General features: G+C 39.4%; 2 protein-coding genes across 2 annotated transcripts; one reads left to right on the forward strand and one right to left on the reverse strand.

The window, feature by feature from the left end:
• Positions 1–666: 666 nt before the first annotated feature.
• tgm2b (transglutaminase 2b) lies at positions 667–22,886 on the forward strand. Its single transcript, XM_066663508.1, has 13 exons — positions 667–802; positions 4,619–4,795; positions 8,223–8,441; positions 13,978–14,096; positions 15,796–15,924; positions 16,040–16,220; positions 17,232–17,361; positions 19,397–19,500; positions 19,791–20,033; positions 20,111–20,386; positions 20,716–20,876; positions 21,080–21,216; positions 22,485–22,886. Exons 1-13 carry the CDS (start codon positions 799–801, stop codon positions 22,633–22,635), a joined length of 2,031 nt encoding a protein of 676 aa, XP_066519605.1. The 5' UTR covers positions 667–798; the 3' UTR covers positions 22,636–22,886.
• LOC136691151 (uncharacterized) lies at positions 8,578–13,902 on the reverse strand. Its single transcript, XM_066663509.1, has 2 exons — positions 12,970–13,902; positions 8,578–12,885 (listed from the first exon to the last, which is right to left on the reverse strand). Exons 1-2 carry the CDS (start codon positions 13,319–13,321, stop codon positions 12,473–12,475), a joined length of 765 nt encoding a protein of 254 aa, XP_066519606.1. The 5' UTR covers positions 13,322–13,902; the 3' UTR covers positions 8,578–12,472.
• Positions 22,887–25,294: the final 2,408 nt, after the last annotated feature.

The raw sequence follows: 25,294 nt of genomic DNA on the forward strand, positions 1-25,294 counted from the left end.
CACCAAAAGAACGCGTCATAACACTTTATTTGAAGCTCTGTGCTCTTTCCTGAGAGTCACAGTATGCACTGAAGAACCTACACTTCTTTGGTTCCAGCTGGGTAAGAACTTTTCTGGTTTGGGAACCAATTTATGTTGGTGGAAACGCACCACATTGTGCCACATCAAGTTCACAAACAATAAACGAACCGGTTCCTTGTTGCTGGAAAAGGACACATTGAAATACCTGTGCTTTTTAAAGAGATGAAGTGAGGCATTTGATCGCCTCTAAACACACATTCCCCCTTTCTGTATGGAAATGAAATGTTTTTAATAAATGCAAAATCCTCAGAAATACCTCCTGAAAATGAATAAATTGTTCTTATGCCGATTTGGACTGGATATTAAACAGTGAAGGAACAGAAGTTAAGCCTCAGCTGGAGGGCAAACATTTTCTCTTTCACAATGTCAGGTTAGTTAACTTCCACAGAATTTGCTCTGCTGGAAACATATGCCTTGTAGCTTTAAAGTGTTGAAAGACACACAGTCTTTAACCCCCCCGGCATTAAACACATACACACACTCTCACTATCTCAGCCTCCCAAGCCCCCCACCCCCCAACCCAACACCAAGACCCCACCCCCAACCCCAACCCAAGCACCAAGACCCACCTCCAAACACACAGTTCCTAAGAGCTTCAGAAAAGCGTTGACTTCACTCACTACAAATACAGCCTCAGCTCCACAACCCCTGTACTGAACTGTTCAACACAGCTGAACACTTCAAAAACATCCCATCATTTCAGAAGATCTCAGCAGAATGGGTGAGTACCAGCAATTATACCTTTAATATAATAAACACCTTTTCTACTTTCCAAACACTAACTGTTCACATACAAGAGATATGACTTGTCTGTCTGAGATATGAATCTGTTAATGTATTGCATGGTATTGAATGTGTTTCACTGAGTAATTTCTCACACTTTGTATTAGCCTTAGCTTTCCAAATATATATGACAATAAACAAATCCAATTCAAACAAAGCCGCCAGCCAAGCTTTCCTTCCTAGATACGGTCTATTACTTAGTGAAAGTGCACACATTTTAAAAAACTTCTAGTACCAAAAATGTTTTGTGAATTGTAAAACCAGTGCTATGCAGAGCTAAGCACATGCAATAGTCTAGAGAAGAGAAGACACAGAAGAGCCATGCAAAGACTTCTCATGCTTTTCTTTTTTAATTAAAGAATCTTTACTTGTCTTGTCGCGTTCTAAAGCAATCCAGGTTGAAACTATAATTTCTGTGTGAATGGGCGGGGCTCAGCTGCAGCACAAACTTATGGAGAGCAGCAAAGGTCACATTTGTGAGCCTACAGGCCACATTCTTATGGAGTTTGTAATCTCTCAGACATTCTCACAAACACAGACTGAACCTGTGCAGCGTAACCAGTCTCAGCTGTGGGTCTGACATGCGTGTCTAAGGCTAAATTAAGTTCTACACAAGTGTTGTTTTAGTTTGGAACCCTGTTCAGGGCTATAAATGTTCAAACAAAACTAAAAGCCAGAAAGTCAAATGGACTGTAAATGTTTAAAGTTCAAAGACACCCCTAATAATTTCCTTGTTAAATGAGCTTAAAGTCAATATACCCAATGGCAAGCAATAACATTATTGTAGAGACTACCCACTGAGTGGATGCTTTTAATTGCAGCAAAGATGAACACTTTCTATGATATTTTATTTTTTTTATTTCAGAACATATTGGATGAACAGTTGTCCACAAACTTTTGGTCAGTTTACACACAGAGGGCATTTATGCGCTTTGAAGCAGAAGGAAGTCATTGAGGGTCATTCATTAGTTTTTTGTTTAGTGTGTGTGTGTGTGTGTGTGTTTTATCACCTGGTCAAAGTACCAAGGTAAAGGAACAGGGTATTTGTGACTACGGTAGATTAATCCATCCAGAGCCAAAACATACACCTCCAGGTTCTCCTCACTGTCTTTGTACACAGCATCACAGCAAAAAAAAAACAAAAAAAAACAATAAAATGACCTTTATGAACTTGTGCTCTCTGAGAGAGAGAGAGAGAGAGAGAGAGAGAGAGGGATTATTCCTGTATTTGCAGACATCAGTCATAGCTTACACAAATATAACCAAACACTGTAATGCTTCACTGTGGAGTGGACAGACTGGAAGTAAAACAGTGGTGTGTAAGGGTAAGTGAGCCAAGAGCAACACATTTATGTGTGTAGGCACAAACAAATACACACCCACCCACACACAATTATATTCTAAGAACCAATACACATTTGTGAATGGATATAACTTGTCAGAATGCTTGTAAGAAAATGTTCTGCTTATTTTTCTGAAGGAATGTTTTATTTGAAGACAAATAAATTCCAACTTTATGCTCTTACAATGGTCTCGCTTACTTTCTTTTAGTTTTTAAAGAATGTTTCTGCAGCCACAATATTCAGTCTCTGCTTCACAAAATCCAAACTTTTCCAAACAAGACTTCAATAAGGTTAAAGTCTAGTTCTGAGGTGCCCAGTTCATTCGGGCTTGATTTGTCAAGCACACTGGACAGTTGACTATGGTCTGATGAAATATACAAATATATAAAGCAAAATGGAGCTTTTGTTTTCCTTTGCTCTCTCAAATTCTTAAGCTTTAAATAAATGTTATTTGGTTGTCTGACAGGTTGTTTTAAATACATTTAACAGATTTATAGTTGAGGGCGGCACGGTGGTGCAGCAGGTATGTGTCACAGTCACACAGCTCCAGGGACCTGGAGGTTGTGGGTTCGATTCCCGCTCCGGGTGACTGTCTGTGAGAAGTTGGTGTGTTCTCCCCGTGTCTGCGTGGGTGTGCTCCGGTTTCCTCCCACAGTCCAAAAACACACGTTGGTAGGTTGACTCAAAAGTGACCGTGAGTGTGTGTGTTGCCCTGTGAAGGACTGGCGCCCCCTCCAGGGTGTATTCCCACCTTGCGCCCAATGATTCCAGGTAGACTCTGGACCAACCGTGACCCTGAATTTGATAAGCGCTTACAGATGATGGATGGATGGATTTATAGTTGACATTTATTTTCCCTTCCTTTATGCAGTTGGTTATATCTAATCAAAAAGTATCAGATCTGCTCTTAATTATGAATAATTTGTACTTAACATTTCAAAATATGTGGAACGTGGAAGGCGTGGGCCCCTGAAGAGGACCACAATGTAGAAAGAGTCTCAATAGTTCTTTCTATTGAAAGGTTCTTAAAGGAGCCCTAAGTTGTTCGTCTATAACAGAACTCAGTCTGGACATCCTTAAAACAGTGTAGCAGGAAGATTTCACTTTTTCACAGCCTGAAGATTAAAGTGGGTATTTACAAAAGGCGTTTAATAGGCATGTTTATCTGTGGTATGTGTGTAAATTAATCCCTTTTGGAAGAAGCCCATAAAGGAACTAGTTAAACCTTAAACCCACTGGCCTGTTGGACCTGAGCCACATGGCTCTGAATTCTTTGATCTGTTAAACATCATGGTTTTGATCTCTACACCTCAAAATCAAACACAGATGGAAGCTGTTGTTAATAACCAGTCTCAGTTGTAGGGCCTGATGTATGCTCTGAGGTCAGACCTGTTGTCTGTTTGTTTTTTGTTGTGATGTGTTGTGTATATCGGTGGGTCTTAAACCAGCCCTCTCAGCTCCCAGATGGTCCACATTTCTGCTCCCAGCTCAAGACAGATAAGCACACACCGCAAATGTAGACAATCTGAAGGACAGTGAAGACTGTTTGGAGAATCATTGTAAATGCAATACCTGATTATTAAGACATAATTATTAAGAAATATTTTGAGGCGATTCTGTTATGTAAAGAGAGAATAATGGGGAATAATCTGTAATGTGTGGAAGCCCTACATGTTTACAACCTGCTGCTAACAACATCATTGTTGGAACACCATGCTGTGTTTTCTTTTTAACAAATACATTCTAACTGTCCAGATGAATACATTTCCTACATGTTTCTCAGATATCCTTATGTTTTTGTACAATACTCTGTGTAAGGTAAGTAGCTTGAAAGGACAGTGCCTTGTTTTCGGTGAGTTTTTCCATGGATTTGAATGAGATTTCCTCTGTTGGGACAAGCCCCACCTGAATCTTAGAAAACTTAGATTACAGTAATTCCTCCAACAGGAAAAGGAAGTAGGAAAATGTTTATGACTAAGTCTTCCTCAGACTGCTTCATTCCCTCAAAAGAAAAAAGGAAGGGCTGGGAGTTTACAGACTTTACAATCTACAGCCAGAGCAATGGTGTTGTATCTGTGCTTCTCTGTTGTGACGTCCTTTATGACTTTAATTTGAATGAGAGAAGATCAAGTGCCATGTGCTGAAAAGGCAGCTTTATATAAATGCAGTTTGTGACATCACAAACATTATTCTTTCCAAATTAAATAAAAGAGGAACATATGGTATTGTGCAATACTGGACTTACACACACGTTTTTTCTCTCTCACATACACACACTTAATTTACCAGTCGATATACTCCAACATTTCTTGGAATTAAGAAATAATAATAAAAAACATTTCTGTTTTCTTCTGTATAGTTATTATTTTTTATTTTTAATATAAATTTATCCAATTTCTCCAACATTTCAGCTCTAGACATTGGCAGTTGGGACCTGGCTTGTGATTTCAATAACACAGACCATCACACAGATCTGAATGGCACTGATCATCTGATCGTGAGGAGGGGTCAACCCTTCACCATCAACCTCCACCTACGCTCTGGATCCTATCAGCCTGGAGCTCAGCTGAACATCACAGCACAAACAGGTATAAATTAATGCTAACAGTACATAGACCAGGGAGTGTGGTTGTGACTTATCATCTTAGCAACACTGTACAGAGTTATACTGCATGTTCCAAGAAGAGACCTGAAAAATGATGGATCAAATACCTAACAAAGATTAAATTAGGTCCATGGTATGAACCAAACACTACCTTATGTGACCGAACTCCCAACTGACTGCTGCATTAGGTAGGATTTTAAAAAGTTGCCTAAGATAAAAAAAAAATGACAGAAAGAATTTAAGATGATAAGAAAACAGAGTCAAAGAAAGCTATAAACTGTGTGTGTGAGAGAGAGAGAGTCATGAAGAAAGATTATATCCTAACAGGGAGATGTTATGTGGGAAATGTTAAGAACTCAAAATCTGTGTTGGTAATAGTTCAGCTCATTATTTCATTCTTAATTACCAACTCTGCCAACCTTAGTGTTGAATGCTGATATAGACATTCAGTTGTGCACAGCTTGTATTCTCCAGCATGAAATGAAAAGGGACACTCTGGAACAGCTGTACATATGTATAAGGTCACCGTAACAATGCCTAGTTTCAGCTAGATAAAAAAAATAATAATAACATGGGGGCAAACTCCATATTAGGGGATGAGGTCACGCCCCTCGCTGCCGTTGTATGCTTAGCTGAACCTATGTGTGTTTTTTGGTCCTTTACAGCCTTATTTGCTACACAAAACATGGGAATTTCTTTTTTAATTCATCCGAGAACTTACATTTACGTTTCGGCATAGCTGCTCGAGATGAGGGTGGGTACATGAGCTTTGCCTGACGTAAACAAGGACTACTGATGTGCAGACTGACCAATTAAATGTTTACAGCGAAGGTTATTGACCATGGAGCTAATTTGTCAGTAACGCAAAGACCTGACTACAACATTTTGTCATCAACAAAGGTTGGATTTCAGCATCAAACACTTATTACCAGAATCTATGTCTGAATATAATGCTAAAATCTAGCTAATCACTAGCTAATATGGCTACAGCTAACCGCGGCTCTCAGAAACTCATGATTAAACTAGGGTGACCAGACGTCCTCTTTTACCCGGACATGTCCTCTTTTTTAGACTTAAAAAAAAAATCCGGGCGGAATTTCACAAACGTCCAGGATTTTGTTTTTCTAGAGTTTACATAGAATTTTGAGAAGCGTTTCGTTCACAAACTAGTCCCCCCCAGACATGTCCTATTTTTCACCATCTCAGATCCGGTCACCCTAATTAAACTCTTTGTCATCCACAAAGTTTATCAGTAACTAACACAAGAAAATGCAACAGCATTATTACTTACTTGTCCAACAAGAAGAAAGCATCTGTCTTGTATTCTCATGTCTCTTTCAGCTCACTCTACTGAATAAACTCAGTCCAATATTAACTCTTGTACAGCCTCCTGTTCTCTCACTCTCGCTCTCTTTCTCCTCACTTCCTCTGACAATTCTGCCTTTCTTAGCCTCTGCCATAATGTCCATACTGGGAATACTGAGCTAGATTCTTCTTGTAGCCAGTGGGAGATGTGTGCTGTAAAGCGTTATGCGGTACTCGTGAGAGCCTCTGCTCCGTGCTGCTGAAGTTGCACAGTTTCATTTTTAGAGTGCTCAGCACCAGAGAGCATTGACAGAGGCTCTGTTCTCCTTAATATAGGTCGGCGACGTATCACAATCATTTTCAAACTATAATTTTAAGATGGAAATTCTACATAATGTTACTTTAATTAGTGCAAAAAATGACCATATTCTGTTTTAATTGTTTAACAGTAAATCCCATTTCAACTGCAGACTTATTTTTTGAATTTTTAAATTATGTTATGCAAACTCACAAATTTTCAACTTCCTTTCTGGAGAAAAGAACTTTAAGATAATTGCTGTACTTGTGAATGTACACTGCCTCTGCCTGTACCTTTTAGTGAAATTAATTATTGACCTTTTGCAGCATTGTGGAGCATTGAAGTCTATGCCTGAATGCTATGTTAATTGAGTGCAGGGCTGAGGGATCAGAATTATTTATAGACATGACCAGAACCATCCAAAGAGGTAATTAATGTCATATGATATCTTTCAGTGTACAGACATCACTGCTAATATGCAAACAGACCTCTGTGACAGTTACAACACAGGATATAATGGTATATTTAAGCATATGTTTAGTAGAAGATAACACCACTATCAGGGAACAGTTTAAACATGTTAGCTTATAGTTTGAAGGCTGTTTTTTTTTTTAGCCATATAGTAGAACACTCTTACATTTTACACTTTCAGCATTAATGATCCATCAGTACCAGTTTATCAGAAGTGCACAAGGGAAGACAATTTTTTTATTATGCCATTAACTGCTAGTTTTTGTGGGTTTGCTCACATCTGATTCAGGAGCACCTATATAATATGACATAAAACTGTTGCTGTTAAGAGAGCAAATGGTGATCAGTCGAATGTTGCAAAACTCCACATCACCTATAGCTAACCCACTAAACAACCCTAATAAAGGCAGCATTTTTAACTATAATAGCATTGCCAGTACTCATTATGTAACACTGGGTTATTCTTTCTTGAATATATATGGGGATGTCAGTGATAGCAGGCCTAAAAGGGTCATTTCCTGGAACGCTTCCAAGTTCCAGCATAATGGAATTCCAAGCGCATGCGCCTTGTAGACTTTACTCAGATGCCAGGGTCATACACAGTCTGTGATCTTGAATTCCCACACACTCTTACAGCCTTGTTTATATAATTTGCTATTGAACCATTTATAACCCATTTGCTTTAACCACAGGACATTCCAATTTTTGCTGGACTTGTGAGGAAGTCTTGGGATTTTTAAGATCTGCCTTGGTTTTCAATCAGTGATGTAGTGATGCATTGGTTATCTTCACAGACAGAGAAGTGTAGAACAATGTGGACTTGTTAGGTCAAGTCTTGTTATGAGTACTACTTCACCATTTATCAGAGCAGGAAAAGAACACAGAATTGCATTCTCAGATCCCTTTGACACAGATTATCAGAATTTTAGTGGACCACCTACTGCAGGCAAATACCAGCAGTTGCATTAGTAAACAGGCCTTTGTATTTGATTTAGTTATTCATTGATTTGGAACAAGTTTTTAGAGGAAACTCTGTTTATTTGGTTAATTCCAAAAGACTGCGGTCGCAAAGTGACTTATGGCCTTTCTGAAGTGGCCCCTATTCCTATTCCTTATGATACAGTTTGTTTAAAATCACCATCATGCATATAACCAACTAATCATGGACTAACTGTGAAGGCAAATTTTTTTATGAACTTTTTTAGGTGATTATAGGTCAAATATAACATTAAGTTATTGATTTAGCTGAAAGATATATGCAATAGTGAGTATACTACTATATGTTCTTACATTTTTTTTATATACTGATACTTTAATGATGTTTGTATATGTTTAGGACCCCAGCCTGTGGAGCAGTATGGAACCAAGGCTGTCTTTGGTCTGAGTGATGCTATTGATGACACACGTTGGAGTGCTGCAGTGACTAGTCCCCCTGATGACACAGTCTCCTTGTCCATCTGTTCTGCCCCCGACGCACCCATTGGACGCTATGTTCTAACACTGGATGGCAATGTCCAGTTTGAGCTGATACTGCTCTTCAACCCCTGGTGCCCTCGTGAGTAAAAGCATATGCACATGTACAAGCACAAACTTACTCGTCATTTTTTTAAACACGTATAATAATAAGGACTGCATAATTGGAATAGTAAAAATTGTTTACACTATAAAGTTATATCAATCAATCAAATTTTATTTATATAGCGCTTTTCACAACAAAAAGTCGTCACAAAGCAGCTTTACAGAGATCCGGGTCCAAGCCTCCTATGAGCAAGCCAGGGGCAACAGTGGCAAGGAAAAACTCCCTCAGCACACGAGGAAGAAACCTTGGAAGGAACCAAGACTCATACGGGGAACCCATCCTCCTCGGGTCGACACCGGAGACACAACAGAGAACAGAAGTAAAAGTGAAATGACCGATGAAGGGGTTATAGTAATATAAATGTAGTATATTAGTGATGATGGAGAAGCAGAAATGAAAATGGTGAGGATGATGATATTAGTGATGTATGAGTCTGATGAAGGAGGAGGTGATCAGGGATTCAGTGTGAGTTAAAATTAGGTGCAGAGTTAATCTGAAATAAAACAGCATGGCCAAGCATGATAGTGTAGATGAGACAAGGACAGGATCTTGTACAGGACACACAGGGGCTGGATCAGGGCAACACCTGGAGAGCAGCAGGACATCTCAAAGCATGAGAGAGAGACAGGAGAAAGAAAGCCAGACAAAGAGAACAAATAAAAACACAGAGGTTAGTAGGGTCATGGTAAAGAACGGGGAAATTTGTCCTGCGAAAAAAGCTTCCACTGGTCAGGCAAGAGAACCCAGCGACAGACAGCGTGTTGGCGGTTACTACACAGCTAACTAAGAATGCTGTAGCTATGGTGATATGACAGGGTTAACACAGAACAGTGATAATATGAGAACCAGCCCGAACACCAATATAGAAGGAGTAACCTGAAGGTGAGTGATTAACCAAAAGCTTGTTTAAAAAGGTAGGTTTTTAATCTAGATTTAAAGATTGAGAGTGTGTCTGAGCCCCGAACAGTAACCGGAAGGCTATTCCAGAGTTGAGGAGCTTTGTGAGAAAAGGCTCTTCCTCCTGCTGTGTTTTTCTTAATGCGAGGAACAAAGAGTAGATGGGCATCCTGTGAACGAAGTGTACGTGACGGGCGATAAGGTATGAGAAGTTCAGTAAGATACTGCGGGCCTAAACCATTTAGAGATTTATAAGCTAAGAGGAGTATTTTATAGTCAATGCGAAATTTTACAGGTAGCCAGTGTAGGGACGAGAGAACTGGGGTGATATGTTCGAATTTTCTAGCTCTAGTGAGCACCCTGGCTGCTGCATTTTGAACTAACTGAAGCTTGTGTAACGCTTTGCACGAGCTCCCTGCCAGGAGCGCATTGCAGTAGTCTAGACGTGAAGTTATAAAAGCATGCACTAGTTTCTCTGCATCTTTTAATGATAAAATATGCCGAATTTTGGCAATATTGCGTAGGTGGAAGAAGGCGGTTTTGACTGTATTGGATATGTGGGTATCAAATGTGAGAGTCGAATCAAAGGCTACCCCTAAGTTTTTAATGATGGCATTGTGTTTTACTGTTGAATTATCAATAGCAGCATTTCTGAGTGAATGTATCTGAGTATCTTTACCTAGTAACAAGACCTCAGTTTTATCAGAATTTAACATGAGAAAGTTTTGCATCATCCAGTCTTTAATTTCAGTTAGACATTCTGTTATTTTACGTAGACAAGCAACATCATTGGGTTTGGCTGATATATACAGTTGTGTGTCATCAGCATAACAGTGGAATTGAATCCCATGCTTACGGATTAGTCGACCCAGTGGCAGCATGTAGAGTGTGAACAATACAGGGCCGAGCACTGATCCTTGTGGAACACCATATTTAACTAAAGTATGATTAGAGGATTTATTATTCAGATAAACAAATTGGTAACGATCGGATAAATAAGATCTGAACCAAGAGAGGGCAGATCCTTTTATTCCTACCAGATTTTCCAGCCTATCAAGAAGCATCACATGATCTATGGTATCAAATGCTGCACTAAGGTCAAGCAGCACCAGAATAGATATATAGCCCTTATCATGTGAAAGGAGTAAGTCATTAATTACTCTTGTTAGAGCCGTTTCTGTGCTGTGATTTGGTCTAAATCCAGACTGAAAAATGTCATGAATGTCATTGTTTTGTAGATAAGAGCACAACTGCTGTGACACGACTTTTTCTAGAATCTTAGCAATAAAAGGGAGGTTTGAAATTGGCCTGTAGTTTGCGAGTACGAGAGGGTCAAGATTGGGTTTTTTAATAATTGGTTTGATTACCGCTAGTTTCAGAGGTTTTGGTACATATCCAATGTTGAGGGATGAGTTTATTATTGTGAGCAATGGTCTAATGACTTTAGGTAAAATTTGTTTAAATAATTGTGTTGGTACAGGATCCAGTAAGCATGTAGTTGATTTAGATGAGCTAATTAAACTAAGCAAGTCATTTTCATCGACAGAATTCAAGTAGTCTAAGTGCACCTCAGAGCTGGCGGGTGGTTCATCTACGAGAGCCGATGTGACTTTGGACTGATTTTGGATTTTGAGGCGAATGCAATCAATTTTATCATTAAAAAACATCATAAAGTCATTGCTACAGAAATCAGAGGGAACAATGGGGTTGATTTCCTTTTTGTTTCCAATTAGATTTGATACAGTGCTAAAAAGGAATCTAGGGTTGTCTTTGTTGTTTTCTATAAGGGAAGAGATGTACTGTGATTTGGCTTTAGATAAGGCATGTTTGTAGTCGGTGAGGCTGTGCTGCCATGCAATTCGGAAACATTCTAGTTTTGTGTGTCTCCATTTACGTTCATGGTTACGGGCAGCCAGTTTTAATGCACGCGTGCTGTCACTGTACCATGGAGCAAGCCTTTTCTCTCTAAATTGTTTGGTCTTGACTGGTGCAACACTATCTAGGTTTGTACACAATAAGTGTTGTAGGTTGTTTGTAATGAGCTCAAGGTCATTTGGGTGAGTTGGAGAAGAAATGGTGGTAAGGTCTGGAAGGTTGTTGATAAAATCACTAACTGTTGAGGATGTTATAGTGCGCTTTCTAATATAGCGTGGTTGTGGACAAATATCAAAGTTTAACGCTATTTCATATGTGATTAGATGGTGATCAGAGATGGTCTCATGTAGCGAGAGATTGGATAGATTCTTTATCTCAATGCCCCGTGTTAACACTAGGTCCAATGTGTGTTTGCATTGATGAGTGGGCCCAGTAACATTCTGAGTGAACCCTAGCGCATCCAAAATTGATTCAAATGCAATTTTAAGTGGATCATGGTCCTTCTCAAAGTGAATATTGAAATCACCAACAATTAAGGCCTTTTCTGATACGATAACTACACTTGAGAGAAAATCAGCAAATTCACAAAGAAATTCTGTATAAGGGCCAGGAGGACGATAGATTGTGATGAGCATAAATGAGTGCTGCCTTTTTGATGCAGTGACTTTAAGAGTAAGTACTTCAAAGGATTTAGTATCATAACTAGATTTTTGTGTTGTGTCAATGGTAGGGTCATAGATTGTGGCTACACCACCACCACGACCAGATGTTCGTGGGCAACTGTAATAGCTGAAGCCAGGGGGAGTGGACTCATTTAGGGCAATGTATTCATTGGCTTTAGCCCATGTTTCACAGAGACATAATGCATTGAGTTTGTTATCAGTAATGATATCACAGACAGTGAGTGCTTTGGATGTTAGAGATCGTATATTTAAAAGCCCTAATTTAATGCTGGAAGTGCTGAAATATTGCGTTCGCTGCAGTGCCTTGGTGTTAATTCTAATTAGGTTGTTAAAACTGATTTTTGGGCGTTTGTGATAACAAGCTTTGCGGGGAACAGACACAGTCTCAATGCTGAAAAATTTATTAGCATTAATTAGAGTGGGTGATATGGACATGCTACTCATCATACTAGCAGTAGAGAGATGGTCAGGAGGAACATTAGGAATTTTAATATTACTTACCTGCTCGCTATCCATTCCACCTACCTGACTGATGTGACTGGGAATGACCAGTCAGTTCCGGCGCAGAACCACCTCAATGTTCTCAGAGAGAACTGCGGATCCTAGACGGCTCGGATGAAGCCCATCCCAACGATACAGGGCCGGACGCTCACGAAAGCACTCCCAGTTGTCGACGTAGTCCACGCCGACAGTGCCGCACCAATCCAGGAGCCAGGAGTGGAGCCCGAAGAGCCTGCTAAACGCCTCGCATCCTCGACGGTAGGTGGGCAGGGGGCCAGAGACGATGATCCTAGCATCCGTCTTCTTCCGAGCGGTATCCAGAAGCGAACGGTAGTGCTCCTTCAGGACCTCGCTGCGGCGGGCGGAGATGTCGTTCGTTCCCACGTGGAGAACGACGGTGCCGAAGTCCTCGCGCTGCCGAAGCGCCGACGGAAGCCGCCTGGCGACGTCCAGGACACGTGCGCCTGGGAGACAAGACACGGTTGCATTACTCTTTATCCCCGGCACTTTTAAATGTCTTACTATTGAGTCACCAGTAATAAGAACACCGTCCTGTTTAGTCTTCGGCGCTGGAGCAGGTGAAGGCCAGGAGCTGAGCACCTCAAACCGGTTGGCAGAAGTGAAGACTGGCTGCGGTGGAGGGGGGGACGGCCTCGGCTTCCCACGCCCACGCTGGCGCTCCCATCCCGGTGCAGGCGTGTAGATGGGTACCCCCGCAAACCGCCGCGGCAGAGGAGCCGGAGAGGCGACGGCCAGGTAGGAGGCGTCGCGGGCTGCCTCGAGTCTCGTCTTCTCCCGCTGGAGCTCCGTCTGCTTCTCCAAGAGACGCTGAATCCGGCGACCGAGCTGCTCGAGCTCCGCGCCGAGCTCAGAAAGGGCTCGTTCCTCGGCAGGCGCCATGAAGAGAAGAAAAAATAAACAATGAGAAATAATATGTACGAAAAAAAAATGAAGTTAAGAAGCACGGTGGGTTAGGAATGATGAAGACAGCACACTAGGATAAGCAATGCCAAAGAATATGCAATAGAGATTGTAAATAAACGTCTAGAGGACTAAAACAGCGATATATGTTGTTAATGTACTGTTAAAATCATAAGCTGGTGGATTTGAATTCTCACACTGGTATGAGCAATACACACTACTATACACATGTGTAAGATGCTGCACCATGGAGTTATAAATGAAATAATTCTGAATCTGCCAACTTCACTGTGCAGAGTCTGCTCTTGTACAGGAATCCAGAGAGAGGGGATTAAAAACTCTAGTTTTGGTGATTTTAAGAACCTAAATTGGAGAATAATCAATGGTGTATAGAACTTCAAAGAATGAACAGCAGTGTTGAAATAGACAGAAGTACATTTTAATCAACATTTTCAAATGCAGTGGAACAACCATCTGTGAAACAGTGACACTGTAATAAAACTACAAATAATGTTTCTCTCTGATGAAATCATGCAGTGTAACAAATGTGTTCCTCCAACATACTCATAAAAGGTTGCAGGCTTCACAGAGCACAAGTTCATGCAGGTCATTTTGTTGGTGTTTTCGCTGGACAGGAGATGCTGTGTACATGGACAGTGAGGAGAAACTGGAGGAGTATGTTTTGTCTCAGGATGGATTAATCTACCGTGGTGATTACAAATACCCTGTTTCTTTGCCTTGGTATTTTGGCCAGGTGATAACACACACACACACACACACACTAACACACACACACATCACACACAATATGAGAGAGAGTTTATATAAGTTATCAGCCATCCCCTCCTAAAAATGAGCCAAAACTAAAAACAAAACTCCCTTCACATACTTACAAAGATAAGAGACATAAGTTCAGCTGAGGCATCAGTAAAATAAAATTTCACTAATGCCTATGTATTAAGTGTTTTAGATTACATTACATTACATTACATAGCCATAGTTCTAAGAGAATATTGTGTGCCTTATTTTTTTATTAGCAAAGCGCCTCATGAACCTGGCTCAAACCAAAAAACAATAGACATGTCACTCACATGCATTTGGCAAAATCAGGATTCATTTGCTATGATCATTCTAGACTGATGGTGCTTAAAATAGTGTCACTGTGTCTTTGCTTCAAAAGTTATACTTATATTTACAGAATATACATACTCTTTTAATAAACATAATTGTAAGAACATCCTTGTACAGACTATATTGTTAAGTATTATAAAAAGTTAGCAGTTCAGACACTGCTAGAAACAAAAGGTGATGATGTTAAAACCATATGCCACAGTATAGGTAAAAGTCACCCATATTTGAAAATGATGATGGCTAGTGCAAATGACAAAGTCAAAATGTTCTGTTCCATTGCTGTCTTTAAGTCTTTCTCAAAAATTCCTACTTACTACTTTGGAGGATTTAAATACAACATGATATGGTTGGAAGTTTTTATATCATCTGAAACTGAAGTTTATTTTGCCTTACAGAAAAAACTTGAAGTGATTAGGACATGTATTCATTAAATCACTGGGCAGCGTATTCAATTTTTATTACTGAATTGTTTTATAATGTAATTAAAACACACTTTATTTCCATAATTGCAAACTACTCAAATTGTATACAAGCTCATACTTTACAGTTAATATAACATACAACAAAGCTACTACTAAAAACACACAACATTTATTGTTTCTTTAGAAGCAACAAGGCATATAATTCATAGCAGCAACCACCATGTCTTTTTGTTATTTACACAACCTCAACTCAGAAAGTTGGGCTTCATCAAAAAAATCCATGTTTCCCAGTTGTTCCGACTCTCTCATCTTATAAATATATTTCCAAACTGATGTAAAAGCAGTCCATGTCTCTCTAAATGAAATGAGCACCCCAAGATATGGCCCTCCAATATTTATTGCTTCACTGGACAGAATGCCCCACTCATTTTCTTATTGGCTTATCCTAAGAGAGAACACGCAAAGGACAACATTTTCTGTCCACACTTTGATGATGAGAAGGGAAAACTACATTCCCTCAATGTAAATTTCACTAGTTTTCTTAACGTTCTCAGAATGTTTGTAGGTTACTTTAAGTAAGAGAACGTTCCCAGGACATCACCTGAACCTCTTTAGTAACTAACAATTTATACAATACTACGATAAAACATTTAATATAAGCAATCATATATCAGACATTTCATACTAAGGTTAAAGGCCTTGCAAAGAGATCATTAGTCTCAGTATATTTAGCACATGGGACATGCTACAGTTGGAGATTAAGTTTCCGTTTGTTCTAAGGTGGAAAATGCAGGATATTTACATGCTTAAACTGAGAATGATCTAAACAGTAGCTCAGTAGACTGGAGGTACAGTAAATCCTGTATTATTTAGATATTTGTGCTTTACTTTAAATGTCAGTTTGAAGAAGGCATCCTGGACATATGTCTGCGAATTCTGGATATGAACCCTAAATACAAGAGGAACCCTGGGAAGGACTGTTCTGGACGCAGAAACCCTATATACGTCTGCAGAGTGCTCAGTGCTATGGTGAGAACCAATGTTAAATTGAAGTTGTAGCTGTGAACATTTAGGAAGATTGTTGTCATATCTGAACATATTACAATATGCCATACTGATATCTAATTCTCATACACAATCACAGGTGAACAGTAATGACAGAGATAATGGAGTGCTGGAAGGCTGCTGGAAAAAAACTTTCGAAGGTGGAATCAGTCCCATGTCATGGACGGGAAGTGTGGAGATTCTGAAATTGTGGGACTCTTCTACCTGTTTGCCTGTCCGCTTTGGCCAGTGCTGGGTCTTTGCAGCTATTGCTTGCTCTGGTAAGGCTTTGTCTTGTTAAGGCAAGTGTACAGAAACAGGACAGATAATTTCCATTAAAAAAAAAAAAAAGATTAATTTTGCCTTGGGTGGCATGGTGCTGTCAAAACAGCTCCATTGTTATAGGGTTGTTAATACAAACACCACTTTGGATAACTGTCTTAGATGAGTTTGGTTGTTCTCACTTTGTCTGTGTGGACCTCATCCAGCTGCTCCTCCCACAGTCCAAACACATGTTGGTAGGTGGATTGGCTGTGCAAACATGTCCATAGATTTGTGTGTGTGTGTAAGTGATTGTGTGAGGGTGTGCTGCCCTATGATGGACTGGCACCCTTTCCAGGGTGTGCTCCTGTCTTGCACCCGGTGACCCACCATTATACTAAGCAAGATAAAGCGGTTACAGAAAATGAATGAATGAAGGAATAATTTTGCATAGTAACTACATAAATAATGACAAACTTCTATTTCCTTATTAAGCAGTTTCTCCTACTCAAAACAGCTTACAAAGAGAGTTTATTTATAGCTACACTTATACAACATCTTTCTAGATGTCCAAGGACACTTTTCAATCCACATAAAACACCATTCCATTAAAATCTAATCCACACACAGACTGGTGTGAATCGTCAGGCAAGTGCACACAGCGTACTCTCAACCAGGACAGATTAGACTAGCCAATTCACCTAACCTCCATGTTTTTGAACTGTGGGAGGAGACCCCAGAGGAAACCCATGCAGATACAGGGAGAACATGGAAACTCCACCCAGATGGGACTTGAACCCAAGATCCCAGTGCTGGGAAGTGAATTTGCCACCCAATTACCAGTAAGGACATCTGTAGTAGTGCAGGAATGATAAACGGGCACTGTTATCAGTTGTAACTCCAACATTGGACCAATCAAATTTACTGCTCACCAGGATTCTGTGAAGCCATTAAGTCTATAAGAATATGGAAGTATGTTTGAAGTATGTCCTAATGATTAAACAACTAATGTAGCCTTGGGTTTGTCTTAGTGTCTCGAGCTCTGGGAATCCCCTGCCGAGTGGTGACAAATTATCTCTCAGCCCACGACACCAACGCGAACCTGGTGATTGAGCGTTACATTGATGAAAACTACAAGAATGTCAGCAGAGACATGATCTGGTAGGAACTTGCTCATTTGATCAGAAATATTTGGGTGGTGGGAGAAAGCAGGACAAAGAATGGTCATGGCATCTGATGCATGCTCCTGCATCAGCGATTAGGTTTATAATTTCTATGCACTTATAAATTATTATAAGTGCAGTTTATTTGTGCTTGACTGACCAAAGTATTGAGCAACACACAGCAGCAAATTTCTTCTACTTTTTTAAAATCAAGTTCAAGTTTCCGTTAGAGTCTCTGCAGATGTGTTGTTTAGAGACTTCCTTTAACAATAGCCAATGGTCTAGAAAATGAGGTGGAAAAATGATTAACATCAGAATAATCTTCTTAAATCCTCAGGGTTAAATGTGTGTCTATGAGAACTCATGATTCACTGTGGTGTGTGTGTGTGTACTATGTGCTCACAGTTTGTGTTTATGTTGAACGACTCTACTGTCTAAGTGGCGCTAACATAACAGCTCTGTAGGATGTTTTGGTCAGAAAAAAACTGTGTTTATTTACACCAATAGTTGTTTATAATTAACACTCATTTTCTGTTTGGAGCCAAGCTTTTTGACGTCTCCTATACTGCATTAACTGTTTTAAACCTTTTGCTTTATGACTGTGCACTTTGAATGATAATCTGCAGTCTTTGTGTATGTTATGTTCAGATGCTTAATGCAAAATAAAAGTTATAAAGGCTACACAGTAAACCTCAGATAAAAAAATTCAAGTCACTTTCTCCTGACAATGAAGATGATCTTGTACTCAGTTATAGTTTTAACTACAGATGAAACAAATCAAGTGGTCTCTGACATTTAAGGTAGATGTGAATAAAACCAATCAGGACAAGAGACAGTTGACATGGTCAACAAAGGTCATGGATGACATGGATGACAAAGGTCATCTAATTTATGTCTCAGTCTGAGCCTGTTGTATGTTCAGCTGCAGTAATAATGAAGTTAAAGGTTGAAGGGAAATTTCTATGTTCTGTAATATTGGTTGATCGTGAGGCTAAATTGAGCAGAAATCTTATTCCTAAGTGAATAAGAATGTGACACTTGGCATTTTACCAGGTAAAATATTTACAGTAATGACAGTGTTATTCCTCTACATACATACTTTGTAGAACTGAGACTATTTGTTTTGACATGTTCCTCTGCAGCTAGCTAACAGAGCTGGAAATTTACAGTTAAGGGTAAAGCCTACCCATTTAGCAAGCAACCCTGCACTAAGAGGTCTTTCATAGAAAGGTGTAGGCGTGCCTAATGAGTAGAGCAGTGAGTTTAGACTTATATTTGTGAAACTGTTTGCAAATATTCACAAACGTGTATTAAAAGCGTCCACCCAACACCTGCCTTTATGTCAAAACTACTCATTATAAAGGCCAATATAGACTGAGCAGAAAGGTGGTTGCACAAATGTGTAGATTACAACTTGTGACTGACTGCAAAAGGTGTGACGGTGTGGGCCAGAATAGTAGCTGCCAAGTTTACACTATATGTCCAAATGTTTATAGACACCTCTTCTAATGAGCGAATGCACTCATTGCTGTGCAGCACACACAGCTTGTGTTACCTCCAAAGAAAACCCTCTGAAGCAGCTGCTTTAGTTCAAGGTCTACATGTCTAAGGTTAGTTATTGGTAGATGGTTGTAAGGCCCTCCAAATTTGGGGCTGCAGAACAACGTAAACATATTCTCTGGAGTAATGGGGCTCCATCTAATACCTGCGTGTTGCCTTGGAATGCCATTTGTAATCATGAATTCTAATCAGTCACCAGTGATCCCTAAAAGATCTCACTTCTGCTTTTGAGGCTCAGTGGATTTCCCAGAAGGTCAGCGGTGTTACTGCAGCAAATTACCCTTGATCTCAGACATTGTTTGCCATTCTAACAGTACACAAATGGCATTTTAATTTAGAGCTAAAAGAGATGGGTGTAACATTTGGCTGAACAGAGCCAATAGGGAGATTATTAAGAGTTTTGAAATGCACTTGCATGGATGCTATAAATGGCTATGTTGGTTAGTGTAAATAGGTGTTATTTGTTTGTGTAGGAACTACCACTGCTGGGTGGAGAGCTGGATGACTCGCCCTGATCTGAAAGCAGGCTATGATGGCTGGCAGGCCAGTGACCCCACACCTCAAGAGAAGAGCGAGGGTATACACTCGCGCACACACACACACACACTTTTCACATTATTGAATAATTATTTTACAATTAATGTTGCATATATTATCTAGATCTGCATTGATTAGTTGCAACACAACTTTTAGGTGACATCTGTTGACAACATCTTTTTAGAACTGGCATACACAACAGAAAAATCTTTAATTCCTAAACATCTCCTAATGATGACACAGTTCTCCATTACTGCATTAAATATGTCTTGGCTAAAATAGTCACTGTATTAGTGTGTTCATTTTATTACGTCATTTCTTATCCACCAGGTGTGTTCTGCTGTGGGCCAGTTCCTGTGAGAGCGATCAAGGAGGGAGAGCTCACCTTTAAGTATGACGCTCCATTTGTGTTTGCGGAGGTGAATGCAGATGTGGAAGAGTTCCTGAAATATAAGGACGGCAGCACACAAAAAATCAAAACATACACAAGCCAAGTCGGCTATAAGATCAGCACCAAGAGTGTTGGAAGTGACGAGCGAGAAGACATCACACACCTTTATAAATACCCTGAAGGTAAGGGAAACAAACAAAATACAAATGCCAATTCATGACCACCATGACCTTTAACCCCACTGTAATGTTTCTCTTAGGATCTCCTGAGGAACGAGAGGCGTTTAAAAAGGCCAACCACCAAAACAAACTCAACAAGCAACCGGTCGACTTCGGCCTCAATGTCAACATCAAAGTCGCCCTAGAGATGAGGAAGGGCTGTGACTTTGATGTCTTTGCCGTGGTTACCAACAACACGTCTGTGGATAAGAAGTGTCGTCTGGTGTTCGCTTCTCGTGCGGTGTCTTATGATGGAAATAACGGAGATGAATGTGGGTTTAAAGACTTGCTGAATGTGGAGCTACCACCTGGAGGAGGTGTGTGTTTGATGTGAAAGTCTAAAGTATATTTAAATTATGTTATTAAAAAATAAAAGAAAATAAATGACTTGCACTAGGAAATAATGGCCTGGCAGGTCACAAAAGAAAACCCTGAAACTGAGATCAGTTTCTGAACAAGGCCTACATTTGTGGCCATCCATTAGGTGTGCAAGTCAGTTGATTTTTTTATTTGATTTTTTTAAATTTTGTATAAATTCATCATTTTGACCTCACGTTCAAGTTTAAACATTACAGAATATTTGGCACAGATTCAGTACTGCCCAAAAATGATATATTTGGAATGTGTGTCTTTGTGTGCACCTTAGAGCGGAAGGTGCCCCTGCGGTTAAACTACAGTAAATACTGCAATGCTATAACTGAAGACAATCTAATCCGCCTGGGAGCTCTGCTGATAGACTACAGTAACAGAGAAGCCATTCTTGCTATGCGCACCATCGTTCTCGAGAACCCAGACATCAAGATCAAGGTATAACCACACAATGAAGACATGTTCTATTTAAAAATCTATTTCCTTATCTGTGATAAAATAAAAATATAATTTGATCACACTTTGACAGTTCAGTCATCATGTAATAAAGGAACTGTATGTGTTTTCCACAATAATATAAAGCTAATTTGACTCATGGGCTGCTAAACAGTTGTTTATCACATTGTGTATTTTGTTTTAAGATCCTGGGAGAACCCAAAGTGAACCGTAAACTGGCAGCAGAAATCACTATAAAGAATTCACTGCCAGAACCTTTAGGTGCATGCTGCTTTAGCATAGAGGGAGCCAACCTCACCGGAGGCAAAACCATCACTGAGAGGTATGTTTTGTATTAGAGAAGTTACTTATTCTGTGTGTGGATGCGGTTGTTTAAAAAAGATACCAAAAGTCTAAAAGTATCCAGACATATGCACTTATATAATATATAAAGCAAGGCTAAAGTTAACAGTGAAAAGGTATTCAATTGGCTGCAGTAATCACTTGGTTCTTGGTTTCCACTTGAAAAAAGGCAAACCACCACTGCTTACCAGACCACTGTTGTAGAGCTTTATGAGCCTACAGCATTATACCAGCTCTTGGCTTTGCACATACTGATCTCCTCTGAGATATACAGAGATTACATGGTCTTGTGCATGCAATTTAACACCCATGTCAGCCAGGAGTGTGCCATAAATAGCTCAAATCTTTAACAGGTGGTGCCTGAAGGACTTTGAATGTATAGTGTAGATAACAGATACAAGGTGTGGATACTATGGAAATGTTTGAACATCATACTGTAAGATATTTTCATGATACACAAAATACATACGATATTTTCTACACACTATATTTTATTAAATAACAGACAAAAACAACAATAGTAATATATATAAAAAGAAAAACTAACAATGAGCAGTTTTTATTTAATGAACTGCTGTAATCCAAATAAACAGTACTAACTGTGCATTTTTAAAGTATTGAAGCTCACAAAATGATATTGGTGATGATGCAATTAATCACCACAACAATAAAAATAATCATTGCTGCATTTTTCCTTTCAAGCCACATATTTTGCGAGCATTTTGTCTGAAATAGTCATAATAAGCACTGGGCCAATCTGTGTTAGTGCTGAAACCTCAAATATTTGATATATTGCTGATCTAGTTTGGTGCGTGATGATTAAAAACCATTTATCAGCAGAGTTCATGAATGAGTCAAAAGAATGAAAAATGAGAGGCAAGAAAAATCTTTCCACTCTAACGTAGTTCACAGCAGACGTAAGATAAATTGTGCATGACTGAATGCCAGAATGACTTGCCAAATACTTTCAGAATCAATATTTAGTTAAATCTAACCAAAAAAAAACTTTATATGAGATACAGGTAAATACATAAGTTGATAAAACAGATTTTGTGTAATGTATGTAGAAAAGAGTGTTTAACTTTTGTTGCTAGTTAAGAGTTGAGTCCAATAAAAATCATACTGCACTCTTTTACACCATGGCCATTTGTATTATTATAGTCAGTAATATAATATACAACTGGGATCAAAGAGGTTTAAGGAGGGATATTTGACTGAGATTAACATTTAAATATTTATATTTCTCAGCATCCCCACCACTGTGGAGCCTGGGCAAGAAGCCAAGGTCAAAATCTACTTCACTCCCACTCACCATGGCCTGCGCAAACTGCTGGTGGATTTTAACAGCGACAGACTGGGTCATATTAAAGGGTTCAGAAATGTAATCATTGGAAAATAAGTGCCCACTCCAGTACAGCTACACCATACTGTACCAGCTTAACAATGTGAAATGTGATGTGAATAAAAGCCTAAATGAAAATAAGGCATTGTATGACAAGAATGTGAAAATATTATGCATTGCTACAAGGCCTTAGATGGTAACTTTTAACATACCAACAAAGCAATTTATACTGTGTGCTACACGGAAGAAACCAGCGTTATCTTTACAAAATGTTGTTACTTGATACAACGTCCATTAAAAATTTGCAGACACCCAGCTTTTTCTGAATGATTTAATGAAAAACAAATATACAAACACAAACAAGCAAGTCTCCTTGAAGTAATAGGATTCTGAGTGGTTTGTAGATAAAAAGATTCAGTGAACCATGTTAACGTTTCTATTTTCTAGATGAGGATTCCAAAAAGACAAAAATAATAATAACAACATCATCTTTGTCCCTTCTGTCGATCTGAGGGCTTGGTAAAATCTTGTCAAAGCTACATGAGATACACATGCAGAGAGGAAACCATTTAAATAGGTTCAATATGCTAATGCCATGTAAAAACACAGATAAACTCCTCCAGTTTACAGGAAAATTTTAATCTTTTAAAAAATATATATATATACCATATGTTTTTATATATATTTAGCTGGAAACTCTCCTGAAAACTGATTAAACATCCCCGTGTAATTAATTCAATTCAAGCCCACAAAGAATCAGCATGAATTTGCCTTCTATTCAGTCAAAAACAAAGGAAGATGAGACAGTACGAGAGCATTATGTCTTTGAAAACACCAACACACAAAATGAATACAGTGTTCTCAGTGACGTTATTAAAAAAACATTCCTGTGGTTATATAACTCACACGTTTCTTCACAGACACACCTTGTATATACAGTGAATCACTGGACAAGCTAGCATTGCCTCATCAGTTGATACCCTGCAACATTCACCAGTGATGGAGAGAACCTAGTAAGAGGCAGGTCAATACATGTTTTCATACCTTTTTGGCTAGAGAATGGCAAGCACATTTCTTTGTAGCCTTTATAGCAGAGTGCCCTTTTGTAAAATGTGAAGCCTTTCATTTGTTGTTTGAATAAGCAATCTTTAATACTGACAGCAAGAGTTTAAAATGGGTACTAACATACAGATTCAAAACACTGCAGAGTCTGTCCCCTCCTTGTTTTCTCCAGACATGAAGCTGACGCAGGTTGCCAGGTTGAGGAAAACTGAACGTACACAAACAAGTGCTTGACCAGTTTAAAAACTTTGGACCTTAATAACTAAAACGAATGTGCCGTAATCAACATACAAGTAAACATATTGTCTCTAATTTGCTCTAAAATGTCTCTAAAATGTTACTGTGCCCCAATTAAATAATGTTAGTCAAAATCCAGTTTTATCCTGCATTGCTGAGAACTTCAGAACACCACGCAAATTCACTGGAACTACATTAACCATGTTTGAAAGACACGGTAGAGTTATGGTTAATGTATTCATTCATTGTCTGTAACCACTTATCCAGTTCAGGGTCGCGGTGGGTCCGGAACGGGGGGGGTGTAAATGTAAATGTTTACAGAGGTTATCGACCAATAACGGTAGCGCTACAGTCAGACCGTCCAATCCGACGATTTTAGGCTACTTCACCACGCCCCCTTCTCACTCAAGCGAACCAATCGGAGTAGGGGAAGGCGGGACTAGTTTGTGAACGAAACGCTTCTCCAATTTTTTTGTAAGCTCTACAAAAACAAAATCCCGGACGTTTGTGGAATTCCACCCGGACATTTTTTTAAGTCTAAAAAAGAGGACATGTCCGGGTAAAAGAGGACGTCTGGTCACCCTAACTCACACGTACAGCCACATTTTTGACTCGCCAATCCACCTACCAACGTGTTTTTAGTTGGAGGAAACCGGAGCACGATGCGCTAATTTGCATATCAGTGAGTTTATCACGTCGTAACACTCAACGAATTTGCAGGAATCGAGTCTGTAAGAGTCGGCTCTTTTCTTCACTAGTTTTAACCGCACTGTAGCGCTGTGATTCCGCAGTCTCACCTTTGCTTTCAGATCGTCAGTAAATGTGTGTGACACAAAGATAACTGTTTGAATAAAGCAGAATTTCTCAATAAATTATTTGACCTCAGAAGTTCTAACACAATAAAAGTAAAAGAGTAGCAAACATTGGTCCTTGGCTGTGTGTTCGAGTTGACTTTTTTGAGAGGGAACTGAAAAATCGCATCTAGCAACAAAATCGCTTGGCATTACTGGTAGAAACTAACATTATCTCTGTTCACTTGCTGCACGGCTGCAGCTATACTAGAAATGGAAGTAGGATCACAGGCCAAAACACAGACGGAACTGACCCCCCGCTGCTGCACTGCTTTGTTCTCTATTCACGAGTCTCATTGTCCACTCATTCTTTCCATTCCACTCCACCTTTGACTTTTGTGTTTTTCCAATTGTCTGAGTTTCCCTCAAGATGAGGGCTGCAGCAGAAATACAAAATGCTGCAGCACAATGGTAGTACAAACAACAATTACGTGAATTCTGAAAGGCAGTATTTCAAAGGGACTTGTCACACTTTGACCGTGAAATATACTAAAGGCCCCTGACACACTACATGTTCAGGAAATACAGACATTAAACTTACATATTGCTGGACTGTATTCATAAAG

The sequence above is a fragment of the Hoplias malabaricus genome, chromosome 3 (assembly GCF_029633855.1).
Source record: "Hoplias malabaricus isolate fHopMal1 chromosome 3, fHopMal1.hap1, whole genome shotgun sequence".
Taxonomy (NCBI): domain Eukaryota; kingdom Metazoa; phylum Chordata; class Actinopteri; order Characiformes; family Erythrinidae; genus Hoplias; species Hoplias malabaricus.